Source organism: Pholcus phalangioides, unplaced genomic scaffold, assembly GCF_987345545.1.
Source record: "Pholcus phalangioides strain wild (caught in Gottingen) unplaced genomic scaffold, Ppha-v1.0 ptg000039l_1, whole genome shotgun sequence".
Taxonomy (NCBI): Eukaryota; Metazoa; Arthropoda; class Arachnida; order Araneae; family Pholcidae; genus Pholcus; species Pholcus phalangioides.
The window spans coordinates 2,644,973-2,667,553 of NW_028301625.1; the positions used below are offsets into that span (position 1 = coordinate 2,644,973).

At 38.7% G+C, this 22,581-nt stretch overlaps 1 protein-coding gene across 4 annotated transcripts in view; it reads left to right on the forward strand.

Annotated features, from left to right (window-relative positions):
• LOC149065461 (histone-lysine N-methyltransferase EHMT2-like) overlaps positions 1–22,581 on the forward strand; it is a 178,833-nt gene that overhangs the window by 36,678 nt on the left and 119,574 nt on the right. For 3 of the 4 annotated variants that reach the window (XM_089254034.1, XM_089254036.1, XM_089254035.1), the window contains exons 3-5: positions 6,742–6,921; positions 8,545–8,618; positions 22,028–22,144. In XM_089254034.1, the coding sequence (XP_089110160.1) occupies positions 6,742–6,921; positions 8,545–8,618; positions 22,028–22,144 (371 nt within the window). The remainder of the gene's footprint in view (positions 1–6,741; positions 6,922–8,544; positions 8,619–22,027; positions 22,145–22,581) is intronic. The other variant, XM_089254037.1, reaches the window with a different exon arrangement.

The window sequence follows — 22,581 nt, forward strand, 5'->3', positions numbered from 1 at the left end:
GGTTTCAAATTTATTTTTGTTTATTTTCGCGAAAACAAAACTGGGCCCTTCTCAAAGAAATTATGTATTATATGGGATAATATATAAAATGTCCGAAATATAATTCCACCGACTTCTATAGTTGCAGAGGCGCCAACATGAAAACATTGGTGGGGGGCTGAAAGTTGCTGATCGTTCCGTATATACTGGAATCGAGCGCGTAAGCAGGAGAGGGAGGGTGGGTGCGCTTCATTGTTTTTTCAGAAATTATTGGGGGGGGGGGCTCAAATGGCCTCAGCTCCTACGTTCCGTATTTTTAGTTAGAACAACATTTTCACAGCAATCTGCGCACCATGTGTTGAAAAGGGCTGCGTTAGTTCATATTCCGCATATAGTTATCTTTCAAAAATTTGTGAAATCTGTTGAACCTGCTTATACAACTATGCATCAACCATTGACTTCTTAGGTTTCGCTTTCACAGTCAGATGTAGACTTTGGACAGGGCCGTTGCCAGAAGTTTCTTTCAGAGGAGGGACAACAGGTATTTCTGGGGGACGGACCAAATGGTAGAAAAATAGACTGACCCTGTTATTCCATTTATATCGGTAATTTTCTCACATATCAGGAGCAGAGTCCCCCTTCCCCCCTCTCACTATGGCTTTGTGTTTCCATAGCTGATTAAAATTAAAGTTCAGTCGATCAAGATGTCACCAGCACATCTGAGTATATGGTTATTATTGTGCAAGTAAGGCCTTTGTGAGTTTAATTTTCCAGATTTATGATTCGCATATATAGGGCGTAGTAGCCTCAGGTTGTTAGGATATTTGCTTGCTTTAACTTCAACAAAGAACGCTTTATGAATGTTTTAGTCTTATGTGTTTTTCAAAACGCCCAGTCCTTACCAGAATTATTTTTTGACAGGTACTGCTTTCACTTATGAGGGGGTACAGTACCATTACGAATGCACTAGCACAGTGTTTCTTAACCTTTTTCAGCTCGTGGCCCCCTATGGATCACATTTTTTTCTCGTGGCTCCCCTGTCCTATCCAGGGCCCCCTCTACCTTCATCCAAGTGTGAGATACTTTCTATTTTTTTTTATTATGAATGAAATTTTAATAAATGAGATCAATCTCTGGAATCCTGGCTAGGCACGGATTCAAATGGTGGATTATCATCTCTCCCAGGAGTTAAATTATATTGCAAAAAACGGTCTGTGTAAAATACAGGACGATCCAACGAACATGCACGATAAATCGACCCTCTCAACACATCAACCGTTGCTCTCTCTCTGGCGGCCCTCCATACATAGCTGGAAGTAACAGCTTACATATGAAAATCATAGTACCAGATCCCATATATAGTGCTGTCCCCCTCCCTCCATTATAGACATGAAGACCCGGGTCGTGCCCCACATAGACCCAAGGGTTAAGATGCTCCTGGTTGTATGGACGGATCTGATGAATTCTGAAAGTAGTAATATTTTTCAACCATGTTTCACTTTTAAAGCTTTTCTCTTTACAGCTCTCTGACTCCCTTCACCATCTGTCGTGGATCACCTTTCTTCTGATTTTCTCACGTGGCCCCCCTAGAATAGCTCAAGACCGCAAGGGGGCCATATGGCCCCAGGTTGAGAACCACTGCACTAGCATATGTCAACTGCAAAATTCCTACGGAACGCACGCTAATGCACCAACCTCGTTGAGAAACAGCTGTATAAACCAGTGTTTCTCAAAGTGTGCGTCGCGGTGAGCTGAAGATATTGATTTGTGTGCCTATTTACGCTTCGAAGTGGTTCTTTTATAATCGAAAACATCTACTAAACTATTCTGGGGGAACACAGAATAGTTTAGTAGACAGAAGTTTTTTTGAGAATCACTGGTATAAACCATGAAAATTGCCAGGAATAGAATGATGAAACCATCTTCGACAACTGACGTCAATAGCAGCTTTGGTTTGGATGTTCAAAACTAGTTTCTGTTAAGGGAAAGAGGGAACACACATTATCAATAATCATTAGCGGCCCGACATAGAGGAGAACAAGGTGCCGCCTCGGGACTTGCAGCAATTTAGGAGGTCCTCGTAGGTATTAGAGATGCACTTCGCGATAGGAACAAAATTATAATTTTGTCAATAATCAGTTTAGGGGCTCCATGAATAAAAGTTGCGTGATGAATTGTAAATCCTAGGACCACCACTGTCACTAATAGCCTGAAAATTTTAAGACTTTAAATAATGATAAATAATCTTTTGATGATATTTTTTTAAAATAAATTTTCACTTTGAAAAAGACACCAACACTTCAAACCTTTAATTTTTTTTCCATTTTTAGCACGCGCAGTTTTTTCATGAAAAAAATTTTAGTGTCATAATTTTCGGCTAGTATTTACTGTACAAGATTTGTAAAATGTTGGCTATCGGTCAACACAAACAAAGAGAACGGTAAAAGACAGTGAACAGAATCAAACCGTCAAAAATTATTCACGACTGGGAACTACATTTCAGAGCCATCAGCCCGTGTAGTCCTATCAAGAAAAGTCATCTTGTCTCCGCCGGGACGCGAACCCAGGCTCTCTTGCATACCAGGGAAGCATGCTATCATCTACATCAGTGGTGCCCAAATCGTGGATCGCGCCAATGAACTCGGGGGTCGCGAGAGATTCTTTAAAATATAAACTCCCAAATAAGAAATTCATTTTTATTTAAAAATGTCAATTAAAGAATGCCTTCTTATTCAGCTGAGTTAATTACCATGTATCAAAGAATGTGACTTTATCAAATCCTACTTGTACAATAATCAATATATCGGCTCCGTCATGCCAGAATCACGAATGTGCAATGTCCTTGCAAAACAAAGAACGTGGGAGCATCACCCGATTTCAAAATTGTATATAATATTTCTTAAAAATTAAAAACACAATAGAATGATAAGTAATGTGAATATACGGGGAAATGTGTCTACGATTTATGAACAATTTTTTAATGGTCGATTTTGGGTGTAGAATCATTTTAAAATCGGATGATTCTTGATCACCCTTTATACGGAAATCAAAAACCATACACCTCGCTACACGTCCATCTTGCATAAGGGGCATTAAGTACATCAAAACACAAAGTAAATATTATATATTATTTTAAAAAAACTATCTCTTTTTGAAAGTCGTAAATTAAATTAACAAGCGTTCCCAAAAGGGCTTCCGGGACAGGACGTTTACTGGCGAAAAAATCGGAATGTCCTTGGTCATATGGTCAGCCTATGTGGGGTCGCGGAACATATGGGCAGCGTATGTAGGGGTCGCTGATAATATTTTCGGTCAATAAGAGGTCGCTTTTCAAAAAGTTTGCGCACCACTAGAGGCACGACCTTGCCTTCCTTATTTCGCTCACTGTGGCATGAGGCGCTGAAGTAGAGACTTTAGTAGCCTCTCTTAACTTCATTAAATGGCCCCTAGGTGGAACGGTGTAGAGAGATATAGATGGCTACGGAGAGACGAGATGACTTTTCTTTCCGAATTAACTTCAGCATAATATCCAGAAAATGTTTCTTATTCCTTTATCTTGGGTTGAGAAGAAGCCGTCTAGCTCTCTCCAATAGTCAATTCTGTATCTATATATGTTATAACCCCGTTTTGTGACTTCGAATACAGTATTTTACGTTTGTAGGGTACAAAAATTAATAACTCGTGAGATACCAGTGTTTAAAAATTATTTGATATTATGATCGCAACAAATAAAATAACACAAAAGGATTATTAAGTGATTCTTTGGGCGGCACTCATATTTTTTACTACTTACACATAAAACTTGAAAGTGCGCATAAGAAAAGAAGCTCACAGACTATTACGCGAGCAAGTCTTACGTAATGACTACCATCTTTATCGATCTAACGTAAATGACAGTTATGTAAGTTTTTGATATTTTTATAGGCATATGCAGAGTTGCCAACTGCCGCAGGTTGTTCGTAGTTTCTACGGACGGCCGCAATAAACAACGGAGCTACGGGAATCGGTTAAAAAAAACCAAGTCTGAGTTTCTTGCGGTGTTTTACTATTTTAATTATTTTTTTGAAATTGTAATCGATCTTTATCATAACCGCCGCTCTACTCGATGCCCAAACGCGCAAAAACATGTTTTCCGTTAAAACCACTCCACGCTGTGAACTAAAAACAGATTTTTGAGTGGTTCAGCATGGCGGCCCTGGAACCGGCTTCATTTGCATAGTGCATGGTCGAGCTCGCAGAACTTTTGTCGGAAAGAATGTTTCGTCGTAGGTTCCGTAGCAGCTCTGATACAAAGAAAACGGGGATGAGATACAAAAAATGGTAAATCTTCAATCTTAACACTTAACTCTCATAGTTCGAAAAATAGGTAGCGGATGGCAGCACTATAACAAGCATTAAGCAGAAACGAGATTCACAACGGGGAGGACACGCACATTCCAACATATACCAATTCGTTTGAAGTTTCGCGGAGGAATATGGACGAGGTGCATGTATAGTTTAGTAGTAGGAGGGTGATGAAGGCTATCACTCTTCAAGAACCGGATAATATGGAAAAAATGGTCTGTCCCTTAAAATACACTGGTGAAATAAATTAAGAGAATTTGCATATTTTATCGAATTTCATGAAAAGAACTGAACTGAATGTAAAACCACTACTTCTAGACAAAAATGCAAATCTTGTATGTCAAATACGTAAGCGTACACGTGTGTGTAGGCGGAGCCAGTAGAGAAACAGGCTTTATAAGCGCGCGTAAGTTAAGACGCATTTCGTTCACTAGCACACGTCGGCGAATTTCTTGGTGTTATTTTGCAGCAATCGGTTCATTTCAAATTGTAACAGTAAAAATGAGTAACCACCAACGTTTAGATGATGGAATGAGGTGGCGAATTGTGGGGAGGCTAGAAGCAGACCAATCTCAAGTCCAGATTTGTAGAGAGTTCAATTTAACGCCCAGCGGCGTGTGTAACTTATGAAACAGTTCCAGGATACCGGATTCATCGAGAGAAAACCTGGGCAAGGTTGTCCAAGAGCCACGACGGCCAGAGAAGATCGCCATTTGTCGATTATAGCGAGGCATAACAGGAGTGCTACAGTTTCTCAGCTCTCTCGTGACCTGTATGCAGCCACAGGAACCCGTGTATCAAGGGTGACTGTTTCCAAAAGACTTCATGAGAGAGGGTTGTTTTCAAGAAGATCTGCTGTTTGCGTCCCGCTCACTTCTACGGACAGGAGAATCCGTTTATCATGGTGCAGAGAGCATAGAGATTGGAGTATGGATCAATGGGCGACCGTTCTCTTCACTGATGAGTCCCGGTTCAGCCTAAGCACCGATTCTCGCCGTACGTTCATATGGAGATAACCAGGGACCCGCTACCTACCCTCCAATGTCCGCGAAATCGACCATTATGGCGGAGGAGGTTTAATGGTCTGGGCAGGCATCATGTTGGATGGCCGCACACCTCTCCATATCTTTGAAAGAGGCACTGTGACTGGTGTGAGGTATAGTGATGAGGTCTTGGAGCCCTATGTTCCTTTCCAGCCACCTTTTCAGGGGTGCAGTTGGACCTGAGTTCATTTTAATGGACGATAACGCGATTCCACATAGAGCTCTTCTGCTCGACGATTTTCTAGAGAGCGAGTATATTCGCCGGATGGATTGGCCAGCCAGATCTTCAGACCTTAACCCTATAGATCATGTCTGGGATGCTCTGGGGAGGGCAATTGCAACTCACAACCCCCCTCCGGGAGCCATCCAGGGGAATGAAAACAGCGTTGCTGAACGAGTGGGACCAATTGCCACAGGAAATGATAAACTGCCTTATTTAAAGTATGAAATCACGCTGCGAGACCTGTATATCTGTAAGAGGGGACCATACTCCCTATTAACCCATTTTTTTGTTTATTCTGCAACCGCTGTTTCATACCTTCCGACTCCAATGAGTGTTACTCACGATCATGCGTGTGTATTACAATTATTGAATGGTTATTTGTTTTATATTGTATCAATGTATGATATATAAAATTTCATTAAAATCGGTACAGTAGTTCTAGAGATAATCGACCAAGTCTGCAAATTCTCTTAATTTCTTACACCAGTGTACATGACGATCCTATGAACCTACACAGTTGGTCGTCCTTCATCCCTGGATCCGCGCCTGATTAATACAGATGTTGGCATTCTGATTGTGGATATGCGTTCCTTGAACAAAAACAAAACTTTTTGAACCAATTCGTCAGCAAGAAACTTATCCTCCTGTCTTTTATCGTGCTATCCACTAGTACTATTCGCTGTCATCTTTGTAAGTGAAAATAAATAACTTCAATTGCATGTTTTTGATATCGTGAAGTCGTAAAAATATAAGCAAAATTAGTAGATGAATTCTAAAAATTATTTTATGTATTCAAAATAGTATTGCAATTTTCCTATTGTCCTATAGATGACGACTGCTCAGAACTGAAGATGAACTCGACTTGTATTGCATTTCATTCTATTACATTCATTAGGTTTCGTAACTAGTCTCTCTGTTGGTTCCAATTCCATTTTCTTCAGTCTTCGACCCTGATTTACAGCAATTAAGTAGTGGTCGTCAACCCTGTAAAAAACTGACTGGAATTTTCCCATTTACACTATTTAGGAGAGATTCATCTTTTGTACAAATAAATGTTTCCTTATTCTAATTGTGGTGGAATAATTTTGCATTCCAGTAGCTTGTATGTAATTCTAATTTATCAAGAGGGATTTTATTGTGGAAAATTTTCAGATGCTTCTAAGAGTATACCTTTATCAACAATTGCGACTAGTGTAAAATCCCGCCAACGTATGAAAAGAAGATTCACAGATGACATCATTGATACAGATGTTGGCATTCTGTCGCTTAACTCTATGTCCTCATGCAGGAAAGTCAAGGGTGATCCTCCTCAAACACCACTTCAAACTTCAGGTAAAAGACAGTCTGTATGCTACTTGAGCTAGAGCATGCAAATAATATAGATGCATGTAGGAATGTGTTGAAACTTAAGGTGAAAAGAGACTAGAGGAAGAATGCTCCCATCCCTTTTTCATGTGTGTTCGATGCCTGGCATGTATATTTTGTCTTTTTATTTATTTATTTTTTTTAATCAAACAAATCCTTCTGTGTTATGATTTTTACATTTAGTTGCATTCTTGTGGCTCCTTTTTGCTTGTTTCTTCAGTTGCTAAAGAGCAATTAAATTTTTGCATGGACACTCAATTCACCTAATATTGAAAAAAAAAACCTATTCTCATGATTTTCTGTATTTAGCAGAATGATAAATCTACTATTGCAGCAAATATACTATATCTTGTCAACTTCTTGGTAATCATCTTGCTATTGAGCAATATTGTTTATTTCAGGTTGCTATTGTAATTATGTTCTTAAATTGCCATTCAATTTGAAACTAAAGTACATTTGCGTGAATTTCAACAGCAGGAAAGAATGTCAAAAATTGTGTAAGAAAATGTGCATTGATAAAACTTTTGTTTTGCGTGCCTGAAGAACTTGTCAGCAGTTAAAAAAAGTATCTTATTTTGATCTGATTCAATTACGAAATTTTTTGTGCATGAAATAATTTTATATCTACTTAAACTAATCCTACAAACTTGCGCTTAACTTGCAAGAAATATCTTACTCAGGGGTGTGTCCAGCACAAATTTGGGTTCGTTTTCCGGATCCTTCACAGAATTTCGAATCTGAAATTTCATTTCTTTTGTATGAAGTTGACTGCATTGTTTCACTTCCACATAATTACTTACTATTCACTAAATTATAGATCATTTTCACAAAAACGGGATCCAATAAAACGAGGCTAGATGCCCTGCACCAGATTCGAGGTAACTCTTTTACTGCAAGGTAACCATGAGCAGAGATTTTTTTCAATCATCCTTGATTCAGTACAATTATGCTTACAAACTCTCCTAAGATTATTTCTTGGGGAAAAAATTGAAACCATTGTAGGCATATTGTATCTCAGTTATAATGATGGGAAAAATTAAATTTAATCGTATATTTGACCAAGAAATATTTTCTTCTATAATTTTTTTAAACATATTGACAATTGAATACTGTATACAGATGAAATCAGATTTAGGCTCAAATAAATCTTCAAAAAATTTTTTTATCTGCGAATCCTTAGGCCGGTATTACACTATAAAAGTTTGATGAATGTTCTTTTATAAAACTTGAAAAATACAACCAATAAGCGTATTGGTTACATTCGAGCTGATGCAACCAATTGGATAATTGGTTGTTTATACAACCCTACCGGGGGGGGGGGGGGAACAAGTTTTTTCTCTTCCCCATATGTCTTAATTTTGCTCTTTTCTCAGTCTCAAAAAGTAGGAAACACAATACTTCACCGAAGACAATCTTGTTTCTTCAGTAAATTTAATTATGCTGTGCAAAATGGGATATCTCTAAATACATCCCATTCATAAGAAGCAGTTTCATCCATAATGTGTTAATATGTTCACTGAAATCACTGTTTAAATCTTCATTTTTTGTTTAGTTTTTAATGTCAAGTTACATTTCTTTTCCTTATGACAGGCATCCTAGAGAATTTCGCCGTGAAATCTGAAAATGAAGCAAGGCAGAAACCAGTGATAAAAACAGAGTTCATTGTAAGCAAAATTTTGAAATACGAAATACTTCTTAGATCTCGTCTACTTTTTACCTCTCATGAGTCATAACATTATTGGAAATAATGTCAACGCTTGTGACAGAATTTCGGATCTCCAGGCTTTACGATTGGAGAATGAATTTATATACACTGCTTTACAGAAGTCAAGCGCTTGAATTCGCAAATAGTGAAGGTTTTCGAAAATTGCACTGTAAGAAAAAATGAAGAATGAGAATACATTGTAAGAACAAGAAAAAATTTATGGCAATTTGCAATTATCAAAATTATGTGTTAAATCGTGATTCATTTTGCAAAACATTGTGCCAATTAGGCACCACATGAAAATAAGTGGGATTCTCACTAGTGAGTGTTCAAAGAAAATTGTTTTTAAAGTGCTTATAGATTGCGATCGATTTCTGATTGGATTAGAAATCGAACATGAAGAGTAATACGTTATAAGGGTTCTCAATGGTGCTCAGTTGAACTTGAAGGAAGCGTAAGTGTAAAATTGTTGAAATATTGGGAGGGGCTCGAACCCAATATTTTCATGGGCATTACGGATATAGTGGCAAATATTTGGGGGAGGACAAGAAAAGTTTATGCATACGGAGAGAATAGTGCCGTCTGAGCCGGGGTTACCGTCCCACAGTAATTCAAGACAGAGGTCTGAGCACCCACGGAATTGATTCAGAAATAAAAATTTCCCACACAAAGATCAAGATGAGCACCCACAAGTTCCAAACAATTCTGACTCTCCTGGGACAGAAGGCAATCAAGGATAAATTTTGCAAATTTATTTTCTGGGGACCATTCTGACATTTCTCATTCATAAAAAATATTCGTAACAACTTTGAAAAACAACTCGTGAGAACTTTTCCATGTCATTTCACATTGAGCATCAACTTATAGCCAGTAAACGATGTTATTGTTCAAACGTAATTTTGAAATGATGGACAGCATCATCTGTTCTAGTTAGTTATCACAGCAATGAGAAAGTGGATAAGTACCAGTTCTCTCTGTCTAGATATGACTTTTTTTTGTTTCTCTTAGCACGAAGGCAAGAGGAACATGTGTAAATAAACATAATTTCTTCAGTATGCAGCTTTTGGAACAGAAGCGCAACTACAGATGCTCCTATCAGAGGGGGAATTGCACCTTTTGCCCCCTCTGGCTCCAGTATCCCTCTGGGTACTCCGTATCATCTCTGTTCTTCAGACATTTATGAGGCACTGATGTAACATGACGTAATGATGAGGCACTGATGTAACATGACGTAATGATGAGGCACTGATGTAACATGACGTAATGATGAGGCACTGATCATAACATGATTCCATGACATAACGTGTAAGTCTGACATATTGCCGGCGACTCTGTACATCACCACCTAGAGATAGAAGGCCCCTGCAGTGTTTGCCATAAAGCCAAGTTTGCCACATTTTGAAACACCATCCTATTTCGTTTCTTCTTATTTTGGCATAGAATATACCTGATTGACTCACAAATACTGCATATTGATTGGATGTGGGGAATACAAATCGCCAATTCTGAACCCCATCATTTTTTTTCCCTGAATATTCTGAGGGAAAATGGACTACTTACTTGACGTCACAAGCAGAGTGCGAAGGCCTTCTATCTCTAGGTGGTGATGCTCTGTAGCGGGAGTATGGTTAACCCGATTGCACACACACACACATCACCGCTCTAAATACACTACTCACTTGATCACTCCTATGCGTTCAACTCTCAGTCAGTCGGTATGCTTATTCATCGGTACAAGAAAGAATATTTTAATGATAAAAACAAAAAAAATATTTCTTTCTTTGAAAATAGGTGACTTCAGAAGAATTAATAAGCGATGAAAGCTAATATTGGGGGGGGGGAAGTAGCAAAGCGCTTTCTATGGAATGAAAATATATGGTTCTTGTTTTTTAATGAATCGGAAGCATATTCCCAATTGGGAACATCAGCCAATTCAGAATATACACTAAAACTTCCGAATCGGTATCTAACAAACCAGTGGTGAATAAACGCAGAAGTCGTTCCAACTTTAAACAAGATTGCTAGGATTATCTGCTAAACTCACTGCATACAGCATGTCAGTAGTCTGTCATGTATGTTTATAAAATCTGTGGTAATTCGGTTATTGAGCTCATTCAAATTAGCTGGCTGTGAAAGCAAGCACACAGTATCTTTAATGAAATCCCAAAGGAAAAAGGCACAAACAATAAAAGATCAAGAGGCCTTAAAGGCTTAAAGCAGTGTTTCCCAATATCGCCCCCGGTGGGCAATAGAATGGTCTAGGGGGCGATGGGAGCTACAGATTTAACATGGGATCCTATGGGTTCACTTGAGTTGGGGTGATAAGAGAAAATTTTCGGAATGAAGGGGGAGATGGAACAAAAAATTTGGGAAACTGCCTTTCTTAAAGGCTCGTCTGATGGGATGGCGACTGTGCATATTTTCTTCGGTACATTCGTTGCACTGAAACAAGCGATGAAAATATATTATAAAATATATAGAATAATCGCATATTCCAAAACACAATAAACTTTTAGAATATTGAATGTGTGGGAATAAATATATATTTGTCCTCTGCTTCTTCATTAACCGTTTACTATTAAGCGGTACAATTTATATATTTCAAGTTATACTTTTTTAAAACCTGATGATTATTTTTGAATCGCCCTTAGTAGTTCCCCAAAATTATTCGCCATGTGCGATCAAAATCCTAATACAAGATTCACTGAAAGATTGGTTATTTGTGGAAATTAATATTAAAAAGGAGGAAAATTCATCACTGCCCCCACGGGGACATGAACCCCGGTCTCTCGCTTGCCGGACGAGTGCTCTACCATCTAAGTTATGGAAGCAGATAGAATGTTTCAACCTTGGAGCATATATAAACTGAAGAGCCAAAAAAACTGGTACAGCCATGGATTGCCAAATTTGTACAGCCAAATTTGGATTTTCACGTACGACCATTTCACGAGTGTACCGTGAATATCGGGAATCCGGTAAAAAATTAAATCTACGACATCGCTGCGGTAGGAAAAAGATCATGCGAGAACGGGACCAATGACGACTGACGAGAATCATTAAACGTGACAGACATGCAACCCTTCCGCAAATTGCTGCAGATTTCAATGCTGGGCCATCAACAAGTGTCAGCGTGCGAAACATCATCGATATGGGCTTTCAGAGCCGAAGACCCACTCGTGTACCCTTGATGACTGCACGACACAAAGCTTTACGCCTCGCCTGGGCCTGACAACGACATTGGACTGTTGAGGACTGGAAACACGTTGCCTGGTCTGACGAGTCTCGGTTCCAATTGCTTCGAGCTGATGGACGTGTACGGGTGTGGAGACAACCTCATGAATCCATGGACCCTACATGTCAACAGGGGACTGTTCAAGCTGGTGGAGGCTCTGTGATGGTATGGGGCGTGTGCAGTTGGCGTGATATGGGACCCCTGATACGTCTAGATACGATTCTGACAGGTGACAGGTACGTAAGCATCCTGTCTGATCACCTGCACCCATTCATGTCCATTGTGCATTCCGGACTTGGACAATTTCAGCAAGACAATGTGACACCCCACACGTCCAGAATTGCTACAAAGTGGCTCTAGGAACACTCTTCAGACACTTCAGCTCTGGCCACCTAAATCCCCAGACATGAACATTATTGAACATATCTGGGATGCCTTGCAACGTGCTGTTCAGAAGAGATCTGCACTCCCCTCTTATTCCTACAGATTTATGGACAGCCCTGCAGGATTCATGGTGTCAATTACCTCCAGCGCTACTTCAGACATTAGTCGAGTCCATGCAACGTCGTGTTGTGGCACTTCTGCGCGCTCGCGGGGGCCCTACGCGATATTAGGCAGGTGTACCAGTTTTTTTGGCTCTTCAGTGTATATGTTCAAAGGCTCCGTACATGGACGGCAGCAATCAACTAATAGCTCATGAATTACATATACCACCAGGTGGCCGCATGCCATAATGGGCGTATGACTATTTTTCAAATAAAGTGATGATCACTACTTGATTATATTACTAATTACATCACTGAAATTCCATCAAATTGTATAATGTACCACAAATATATTACGTGAACAAGTGATGGAAAAATACAGTGGAACCTCTTTTATACGACGTTCTCTCAAGAAGCCGCGTCAAAATGTCGTATAAATGCCAAAAATTCTCGAAATTTCAATGTTATTTTATTTTAAGATTCTGCTTAAAAATTATCTGAGTAGAGTATAAAGAATACTTGAAGGAAAAATCATAAAAATGTGTTAGATTTCTAAAAAAAAAAACAAAAAAAAATGTAGATGGTACTATATCATCTTTATTTTAATCGTGAGGACTCCAAAATTTTTCTTGTCATCAAAAAAATATTAAACTCTTTTTTTCTCGAAAATTTGCCACAAGCAGTAAGTAGGTTTCATTTATAGATTTATGTTTATTAAACTTTTGTCTAACATTCTTCGAAAATGACTCTGAATATTCAATTCCTTCACAAGGTCCATTTTTCTCATAGGTCAAGAATTCTTGTCGAAATTATCATTTTACGTTCCGGAGAAGGGTGGCTTTGTTTTGCTTTCTCCTCGTTAAGAAACAGCCAGCTAGCAACATACAATAATCGAAAGAAATTCTATTGTGAACAAAAAAGCGAACTGATATTGTACATGTGGTTGTACCAATTCTTCAAAAATAATGCTGGGAAACGAAGCACAGTCATAGGGAGGAAAAACTCTAAACCAACATCACATGGGTCGCCTTTTAAAAAATTAAAATTATTTTCTTTAGAACGTGCCGCGTTTCCAAAATTCTCAAAAAGAGACAAATAGACGGATCATTTTTAAAGTGAGCATCACTCTGCTGAATGCTTATTCATCTCAGTTTTTGATAATCACACCAAAATTTACAACTTTTGCGGTCACAATATCCACAAAAAATTATTTCAGTGACGTGTTTAGGCAACCTACACAAAAAAATTAAAATTCTATTGACAGAAATGACATTTTCTTTAAATTTGGTGTGCGAATCAAAATGAAAACGTCTTGTTATTAAAGTTTGCGTGATGTATAAATGAAGCATTTGTAACATTGAAATGTATAGGGGAATGAATTGCAACCAAAGCCAAATGTCGTACAAATGAGTCGTATATAGCTTATTTAGTATAGTATTTGTATTTTTTTCGGTTTTAAGATCACAAAATGCAGCGCTAAAAACCCCTGTAGATGGCATTGGCTAAACACACCAAAATCAGTGTCATCTTAATAGATAGGCCCACCCGGGCACCCCAAGGAAAGAGGGGCCTCACAGGAATTAGAACCGGCTGAAATTTTCGAAAATTTGTTAGGTAAAGGTCCTCAGGAAAATCACTTGGCCCGGGGGGCCCATAATGCTCTTAAGATGGCCCTGACCAATAAAACTAGCAGATGCATTAGTTATCGATTTGCCTAAAACAACAGTTGCTAAACAATTAAGTACAGTGAAACTTCGGTTTACGAGTATAATTCGTTTCGTGAATGTGCTCGTAATCCGAATTCCTCGTATATTGAATCAAACTTCCCAATAGGATAAAATTTAAATTGGGATTATTCGTTCACAGTTATTCATTCACCTAAAAATGACTGATAAAAATTTCAGTAATCAATAATGCAACACCATAATAAATAATACTATAACGCCATAAAGCAAACGTACAATAGTTTTGTATATTTACGTACTCTAAATGACGAAAGAAAGGAGGACTGTTGTTTTGGACTCGTTATCTACTTAACAGTACATACCCCTGGTGTCATAGGCACGGGAATTTAGGGGATGAGGACATTTAAGGCCCCCCCCCCCCAATAAATTTGGTAATGACGCAGGCTCAGCCCCCCTCCCCAATAATTTCTGAAAAACAATACAATGCCCCTTCCCTCTCCTGTGTACACGCTTGTGTTCCGTATATACGGTACGACCAACAACTTTCAGGCCCCCCCCCCCCCCAATGCTTTCTTCATGACGCACCAAGCTCGTGACGTCATTGAAGGTCATCTCACCTATAGCTATTGGATATACAGCAAAGAAAAGGGTAAAGATGGTGCATGCGGTCAGCGTGCTATATCCAATGGCTATAGGTGAGATGACCACCTTCAGTGACGTCACGAGCTTCTGCTATAGATGGTGTTGGTCTAGCACGATGCCCACATGACAGGGGTGCAAGTGCCCCTCATCCATTTCGGAGTAGCAAATTTCATTTTTGGAGCAGAAATTTTGAAAATGGAGCAGAACTAAACACGAACTATATCTGCAATATAAGGAGTAATTTTTCTGTGAAATGTGAAAAGTTTTGCCACAAATGGTTGAAACAAATAATTCTAAATAAATTCCATTCACAAATTAAAAGCCATTTAAATTTTTTCTGAATTATCTTATCTGTCATTAATAAAACGTGTATTACTGAAATGACAAATACAAATTATTACTCTTTTCAACATGCATACTGAAAACCTAGGCAGCAAGAATTTCTGCTGCTTGAACACCAAAATCTTATTCCTCCTGATATAGCAAAAAAAGTGTGTGCAGAATATAATAAGAGTTTCCGTGAAAAAAAAAAAAATTGGCTTCTCACAGAATTTAAAGGAATTATTAAATTTAGCAAATTAAAAATTAAAAAAAGCAAAATGCAAAAAATGAGAAAAATATAAATACCTTATTTACTTAAAGAATTTCTCAACCTAATAGCATGTTAATAGATTACAAATCACGATTCACTTTCAGAAGTACAGCATCTCAATGAATATTTTTTTCCAATTTTTTATGCCCTTGAACATAAGATTTTGTATGTCTTATTCCATTAAACATTAAAGCATTGCATGGACAGATTTTTCAATGTCCGAACAGACTTTTATTTATTTGTTAACAATGAACTCTTTTTCACTGTCTGTGTTACCATGTGCTGAAGATAAAAAAGTCTTCACCAAAACTGGCAAAATTTTGAACTTTGGGCAGCTTTCAAAGTTTGAATATGTCTGCCCAATATCTATCTATTCTCTGAACTGATTTCACTTCTTGTAATTGTTTGGATTGTAGTGCAACCCATTCATCACACATAATCAATACTTCTGTTGGTGATACAATGTTAAACAACATCCCAGCAATACGTGAGGGAGTAATGTACCATCCCAGCAATGCACGAGAGGGAGTGCGAAAAACAAGAAAGGGTGCAAATATTTCATTCTCCTAACAACATGTTTTGGAAAAGTAGGACATTAATATATATTAGGTATCTCACAGAAGTTATGTAAAATGAGCATGCTCCCAATACAAACTCCTTCCTCTGACTATTGTTAAGAGCATGCCCCTCCCCCACCAATGCAGTGGCGGACCGTGCGGCCATATTGGGCGCCGCTCAAGGAGGGGTGCCAAATGGAGTTGAAAGGGTGAAAAAGGTTTGTCGATCAAAAAAAACGTGGTCAGTAGCGCCAAAAAAAAAGGTTCTGCATGGGTAGAGATTTTTTTCCCTCAAGCCGGCCCCGTTCGCCAAATCCGGATTTTCGCGATGTGAAATTGTTACGATCGGCAACCGCCGACGATAACCACATGACCGCATAGTGGCTAGATGACAAAACTATGAATATTTTAGATGGAGTTTTTACAGATTCTATTTTTTCCCAACGATCTCCGAAAAATTTCGGTAATTTAAACGAGTAAACCAATCCTCTTTTCGATGCATGCCGTCTTAGAACGCAGGTTGGCAGCCGCGAAATTACCGTTATTTTCAGTATATAACCTATAACCAGCAGGAGAAAAAACGGTCTCCGAAATCGGAAAATTCGGCATATTTATTCAGGGACTTTGATAGCCCGCCAGTTATACCAATAACAGTACAGGACTTTATACTTCAAGGTAGTATAACTACTTTCCAAGGTCACGAGATAACGCGATTGTGGTAGATGGTGGGAAGTGAAAATTCCCCCCCCCCCGTATCTTTTTCCGTGTCTCGGAAAGAACGCGTCCCGTGAACAACATTTTCATGCGAATTTTTGCTTAATTAAGGGTATTTGACGTACTACAGTGCATTAGCGGTACCTCCGCGAACCACAAACAAGAATTGGCGCAAATGCGCACGGATTCGGCGCCTTGGCGCACCATGTAGCAAGAGAACCGTTTCGGCGCAGTTTGGCGCAACTCTTGCACCCCTGACATGACCGCACAGTCGCCACTCACTGCTGGTTCACCACAATGTCTTTTTTTTTGTGCGACTTAAAAGAAACCAATGAAGTGGCACTTGCTTTTGCCTCCTTTCGCGGGAATGAGAAAGTTTACTGTTTTCGTTTTCCAAATTCATTGTTCGCACATTGCTACAGCTTTACTTAGGTGCTTCTTTTTTACAAAATTTTGGACAGCTTTCCCACATTATATACATCTCTCTCTAATCTCATTTGAAATGAGGGATTCATTCTTCTCGCTCTCCATAGGCGGAGATAGACTTGGAAGTCTGGGGGGGGGGCAAGGCCATTATTGCTGGGGGGAGCAGGATGATGATGATGTCAATTCATATATACACATATACATTAGATCTGCTCACTCCACTTTTGACGCTGGGGGGGGGGGGGCAATGCCATTGCCCCCATATCTCCGCCCATGTCGCTCTCCCTCAGACGAGATTCCATACATAAGCTCTTGCTATTGCACGCAATGGAGATCCATCAGTTCATTTATGGTCAATTCCTATACATGTTCTCCCATTACTTCTTGAATGTGGTGTTCCCCAAGGTCACAATCTCTTCGACAAATAGTGGCTTCGTAGATGATCTTGAGGCAGTGCACGATGTGGAAATGGTTTTCACAAAACTCTCGGAGGTTAAAGTTTGTTCTGTTTGCTGAAGATTACGCATTATCCCGCACTACGGGTGTGAACGAAAGCGAAGAACCATTAGTTCAGTTGTGATCATGTAGCAAAATTTTTACTCTTAACAAGGCCGGAGGGGGGGGGGGGGGGTCAATGGGGGAATCCGCCCCCCCTGAAACCTTAGAACATCACTGATACACACGGAATAACAAGGTTAAATCTATTATTCTATCACTGATCGCCCCTCCCCCTTTAAATTCCAGTTGTTCCCCGTTGCAAAATTAATTTCTGGATACGGTCCTATCATCTTCGTTTATCGAGTCAAAATTTGCTGAAAATAAAACTAGACTTTTGCACGACCTGCCTGCATTATCTTGCTGAAACTCCTACTGGAGACCAGCCAGAGGTTCACCAGATAGTAATAGGTCATGCTGTAGTGTCTGTATGTAATGCCGAGTATTTTGACCTGTAAAAGAGGCTACTGATACCTGCCATCAGGGCCCCCCCCCCAGAAATTTTGTTTGGGGGGAACCAAAGTGGTAGAACAATAGATTTGACCATCTTTTTCCGGTCATTTTCTCACATTTCAGGAGGGAGGGTGGACCCCCCAAATCCCCCTCCCGCTATGGCCTTGCCTGCCATTGCAGGAGAATGCAGCCGAAACCATCAGTGAATTTCGTCTATGGCTACAATTAGTCTGTGGTGTCTTGTAGAAACCGTGCAAATATTACCCTCATCTATCTGACTCATCCAGATTACACTTCTCATCGCTGCAAATACGATATGGCACACACTTGCGAGCTTATTGTAATCTTTGTGCTCAAGTTGAACCCTAGTCCAAAAGCTAGTTTTTTCATAATACTACCGTACCTGTATATGAATTGTATTCATTCACACTGAGAGTCCAGATGAGATTCTAAATTGCATTGCAGACATTGTTCGCATAGATGCTAGTCTTTGAATTCTTCTGTCATCTCTTTTATCTACTTTACCGCACGCCAACTCCAGCATCGCCATACGGCAATTTCCAACCTGTGGAGTTGGGTGGAGAACAAAGTCGCCATCCATCGGTAGTTGCCCCAGGCTCGGTAGGTAAAGAACTTGTTTCTGATGTCTTTACCCGGATTCAAACCCGTGTGTCTTGACTGTAACCTTCATAGTGGAAGATGAGCATCTTACCACTGCCCCACTATCTCTTTTTTCTGTAATGTGTGGCCTTCCTGATCGGTGCCGGGCACTATACTGTATATACCACCTTACCAGATAATATTCTGTAGATAGACATTTTAGAACGTTGTGAAAGAACTGCAATTTCCGAAACAGGCTAACCTTCAGATTTTAGCTTTTATATTCTGTTTGCTTTTCAGAAATGTTCGTTGTAGCTAGCGGCATCTCAAATAACTGATACTATCGCAGAGAGAGCTTAAATACTTAACTGTGATGACATCATTAGTGGTGAATTGGCATATTATGACCAATTGCGAAAATTCTTCATTGTCTCTAAACACGAATTTCACTCTTTTCACAAACTTATTATTATGAATTACAGCATTGTTTTTGGTATTCAAATGTTCGACTGATATTTTTAGAGAGAGAAGTACCTGATAACCTTATTATTTAATAATTCGGTTTCTTTTTAACTTGAAAGTGAATTTAATAAGTGTCTAAACTTTGGCTCTCTTTGCATGTAGAAGCAGTTAAAGAGTGAATTCAGCTTCCATTCTGGTCCAGCGCCCAGGACACCAGACCCGCCTGCCCCCCCCCTCCCCCCCCTAAGTTGTGACCCTGATTGGGACCAATGGGTAATATTCTTTTATAGGTGATTATCATTGTAGAGATATCGTTTTACAGGATTTTCACTGTATAATGAAATTGGGTGAAAAATATGTGAATAATAAAATGAGCATTCAAATGATGGTCTTGTGGCCTCGTGACTAATGTCAATATTGAGCTATGGCCTGGCATTTGAAAAACACATTAATTCAGATTGTCTCAAGATGACACTCTCTTGTGAAAGAAACTTGTTTTGCATAACTAGTTTTCAATAATAAAAAAATGAGCAGCAGGGAAAAAGAAAAAGGAAACTGAATGACTATTTCAGTCTTCCTTCAGTGAAGTTCATCTTCTGTTGCTGCGTGAACAGGGCCCACAACTAAGGGAGGGCAGGAGAGTCTGATGCCTTGGCGCTGGATCGGGAAGGGTGCTGAGTGCTCTTTTTTTGTTCCAAATTACAAGAAGGGTGTGCCAAAATGGACACTGGCCCCGGGCGATATAGCAAATTTTTGTTTCTAGTTGTAAACCTTGTGTGTGAATAAATTTTTTATGTCACATGTTTTTCTTGATTTAAATTGTAATGGTTCGACATAAATATAACAAACTCAAAAGCTGGATATATTTTATTTGTGGCAGGTACAATTCATAAATATTTTGTAATCAGTTTTTTATGCTTTACTATGTTGTAATTTTGGCAATTTAGCCATAGCTTTTGGTTATATTTGGTCTTCTCTCTCTCACCACCACTATCCCAGATAATTACTATTCTACTGTATTTATTTCATCAACAACTAAAATTCATTTAATCACTGAATTTAACAAGATTGCACAATTGCATAGTTATTAACTGCTACGGGGACAACCGCACTCAAATAAGGAGATACGGAAAGTACTCTCTACTACAGAACACAGGCGCAGACATGAAGAAACATTAGAGGAGCTGAAAATTACTGGTCGTCCCATATATATGGAACTCCAAACGTGTACGCAGGAGGAGGAAGGTACATTGCATTGTTTTTTTCAGAAAAATATTGGGAGAGGGGCTCATCTCCCTCGCAAAATTTATTTGGAGAGTCCTTCACCTATGCTACGGAAATCATTCTTTTCTTCAAATATGTGTGTTTTGTTTTTCTTTTCTGGTAAAAAATTCGGGTCTTGGAGTTTCTAGCTGTATTTTACTAATTTTTATTTCTTTGAAATCGCTTCCCTTTTAACGATCTTTAGCATAACAATAAATTTGTATATGCATGTAAGAGAGATCGAGAAAATGCAAACTTAGACTATAGAAGGGTCGGTGATCTATTTGACTTATCGTTCGCCATTAATAAGGATGTTGCGACAGAATATTTGGGCTGAATTGAAAGGAATTCGGTGACAATCTCACGATCAAGGCAGATGCCAGAGCATGGCAATGAGCAAAGAACATTTTATATCAGAATTTCAAGCATTTAATATCAGAACTTCTAAATTGGGAAATCTTCTATAAGGAATATGTGAATTCCGTCCCCCAAAGGGCTTCCGTGAATATTTTAACACTATTTTTGCGTCTATCTGTTTTGTCTGTGCACGGAAAGCAATCTGTAAAGCCGGGTACAGACCAACACTAGCTATAGTTGCTCTACTATAGCTGGTATTGTTCTCAGTAAAAGGCAGAAAATCACTTCATTGCGGTAGGCCTGAGCTATAGTCGGTTTCAGATAAAGGTATTGTCCTCATACATGCCAACCTTGCAACAAAGCTTCTTTCCCCCTCCCCATTTTTTCCCCCAAATCTTGAAAAAAATTAGCCGAAAAATTTTTGTATCTGGCATTAACCACTTTACCATCAAGGATGTAATATTGCATCCAAACACCAGTGGGATAAATTCAAAAAAGTCTGTTTTCTTTCCTTTCTCCCCACCACCGTGAAACTTTGTAGCAACCCTATGAAAAAAAGTTCTTTTCATCTCCATGATGAGGAGGTAAAAAGCTTCTATTCTAAGGTTAAATAGGTTCTACTATATACATGTACATAAGAGGGGAACGAAACAGGTAGGGATGGGTGAAGAGAAATATACTTCATATCTATTATCTCTTATCAGTATTTCAAATGAGAGAGAGAGTATAGTAATATACGTTTACCTTTCATTTGATTTTTTTTCTTACTTTTTCCCCCTCCTTTTTCTAACATGCTATTATGTTAGAACAAGGTTATCAGAACCTGTATTGTATTTATTGCCAATTCGTCAAACAGATCATCTGAATTTCTTGCCAATCGCTTGTGAGCGAAGCGGTTAAAAGTGACAAACCATTGTTTGGGGTAAGTTAGGACCTGTTAGGGAACATACAAAATTTGGCAAAGATTTATGCAGAGAACATATACACACAGAAAATCAATTTTATATATATAGATGTCAAGTTTTTGTTCCATCTGCGAAATTTGAATTTTCTTTTATTTATTAAAAAGAACGCCAGGCTGTGATAAACTATCTCCAGAAAAGAAGTGTTGTCTGTTAGTTTTTGTTTCTTTTTCCCTAACTTTCTTTAGATTTTTGGTCACAGGGTGCCCGTATAAAAAGTTAATTTTTTTTAAATAACTATACATCCCCTTACAACATGAATGAGTTTCCCTTACAACTGAAATTCCTGAATTCACACATTTATATTTTGCAAGAATGACTTAAATATCTATCACCGTTTTCTTGCTATCCTATTTTGAAACCATCAGTCAATTGTGGGACACTATATATTTGCCTAAAATTTAACAATATTTTTAAATTCTCTTTGTGTTTACTTTTTATAGTATAATTCAAAGCAGTCACCCATATCAACATGTACTTGTACTGATTCGTGCTTAGAATTGACTGATAACAGGTCAACACAGTATTTTTGTCAAGCTGTAGATGCCATAGATGATAAAGTAAGTTTCAATTCTTTAATTTTGTAATGATGAGAATATTTAGATTTTGTATGAAAAATGAGGATATTTTTAGATTCTGAAATGACTGGAAAAATTAATTCCTGACTTGTGTACTTTTTTAAATATTGACATCATATTTTGTCCATAATGTTTTCCAAATGTTAATCAGACAAACTTGATGTTGTAATCAGTGGTGGATCCAGACATGGGCGATGACAGCTATCACCCCCCCCCCCAAGAGCCTTCAAACAATAGGTGATGGGGCCATCACCCCCTTCCAAGCAAGAGCCTTCAAGCAAACATAATTCTGATTGCCTTTTTTTTCTTTATTAATACTTAATTTTTTTCCCTCAAATTTCCTTTTCCTGAAATTATGTACCCTAGGAAGTGTGACCTTAAGCTTTCTTCTCGTGATAAGGCTTAAAGAGAAAAAAAGG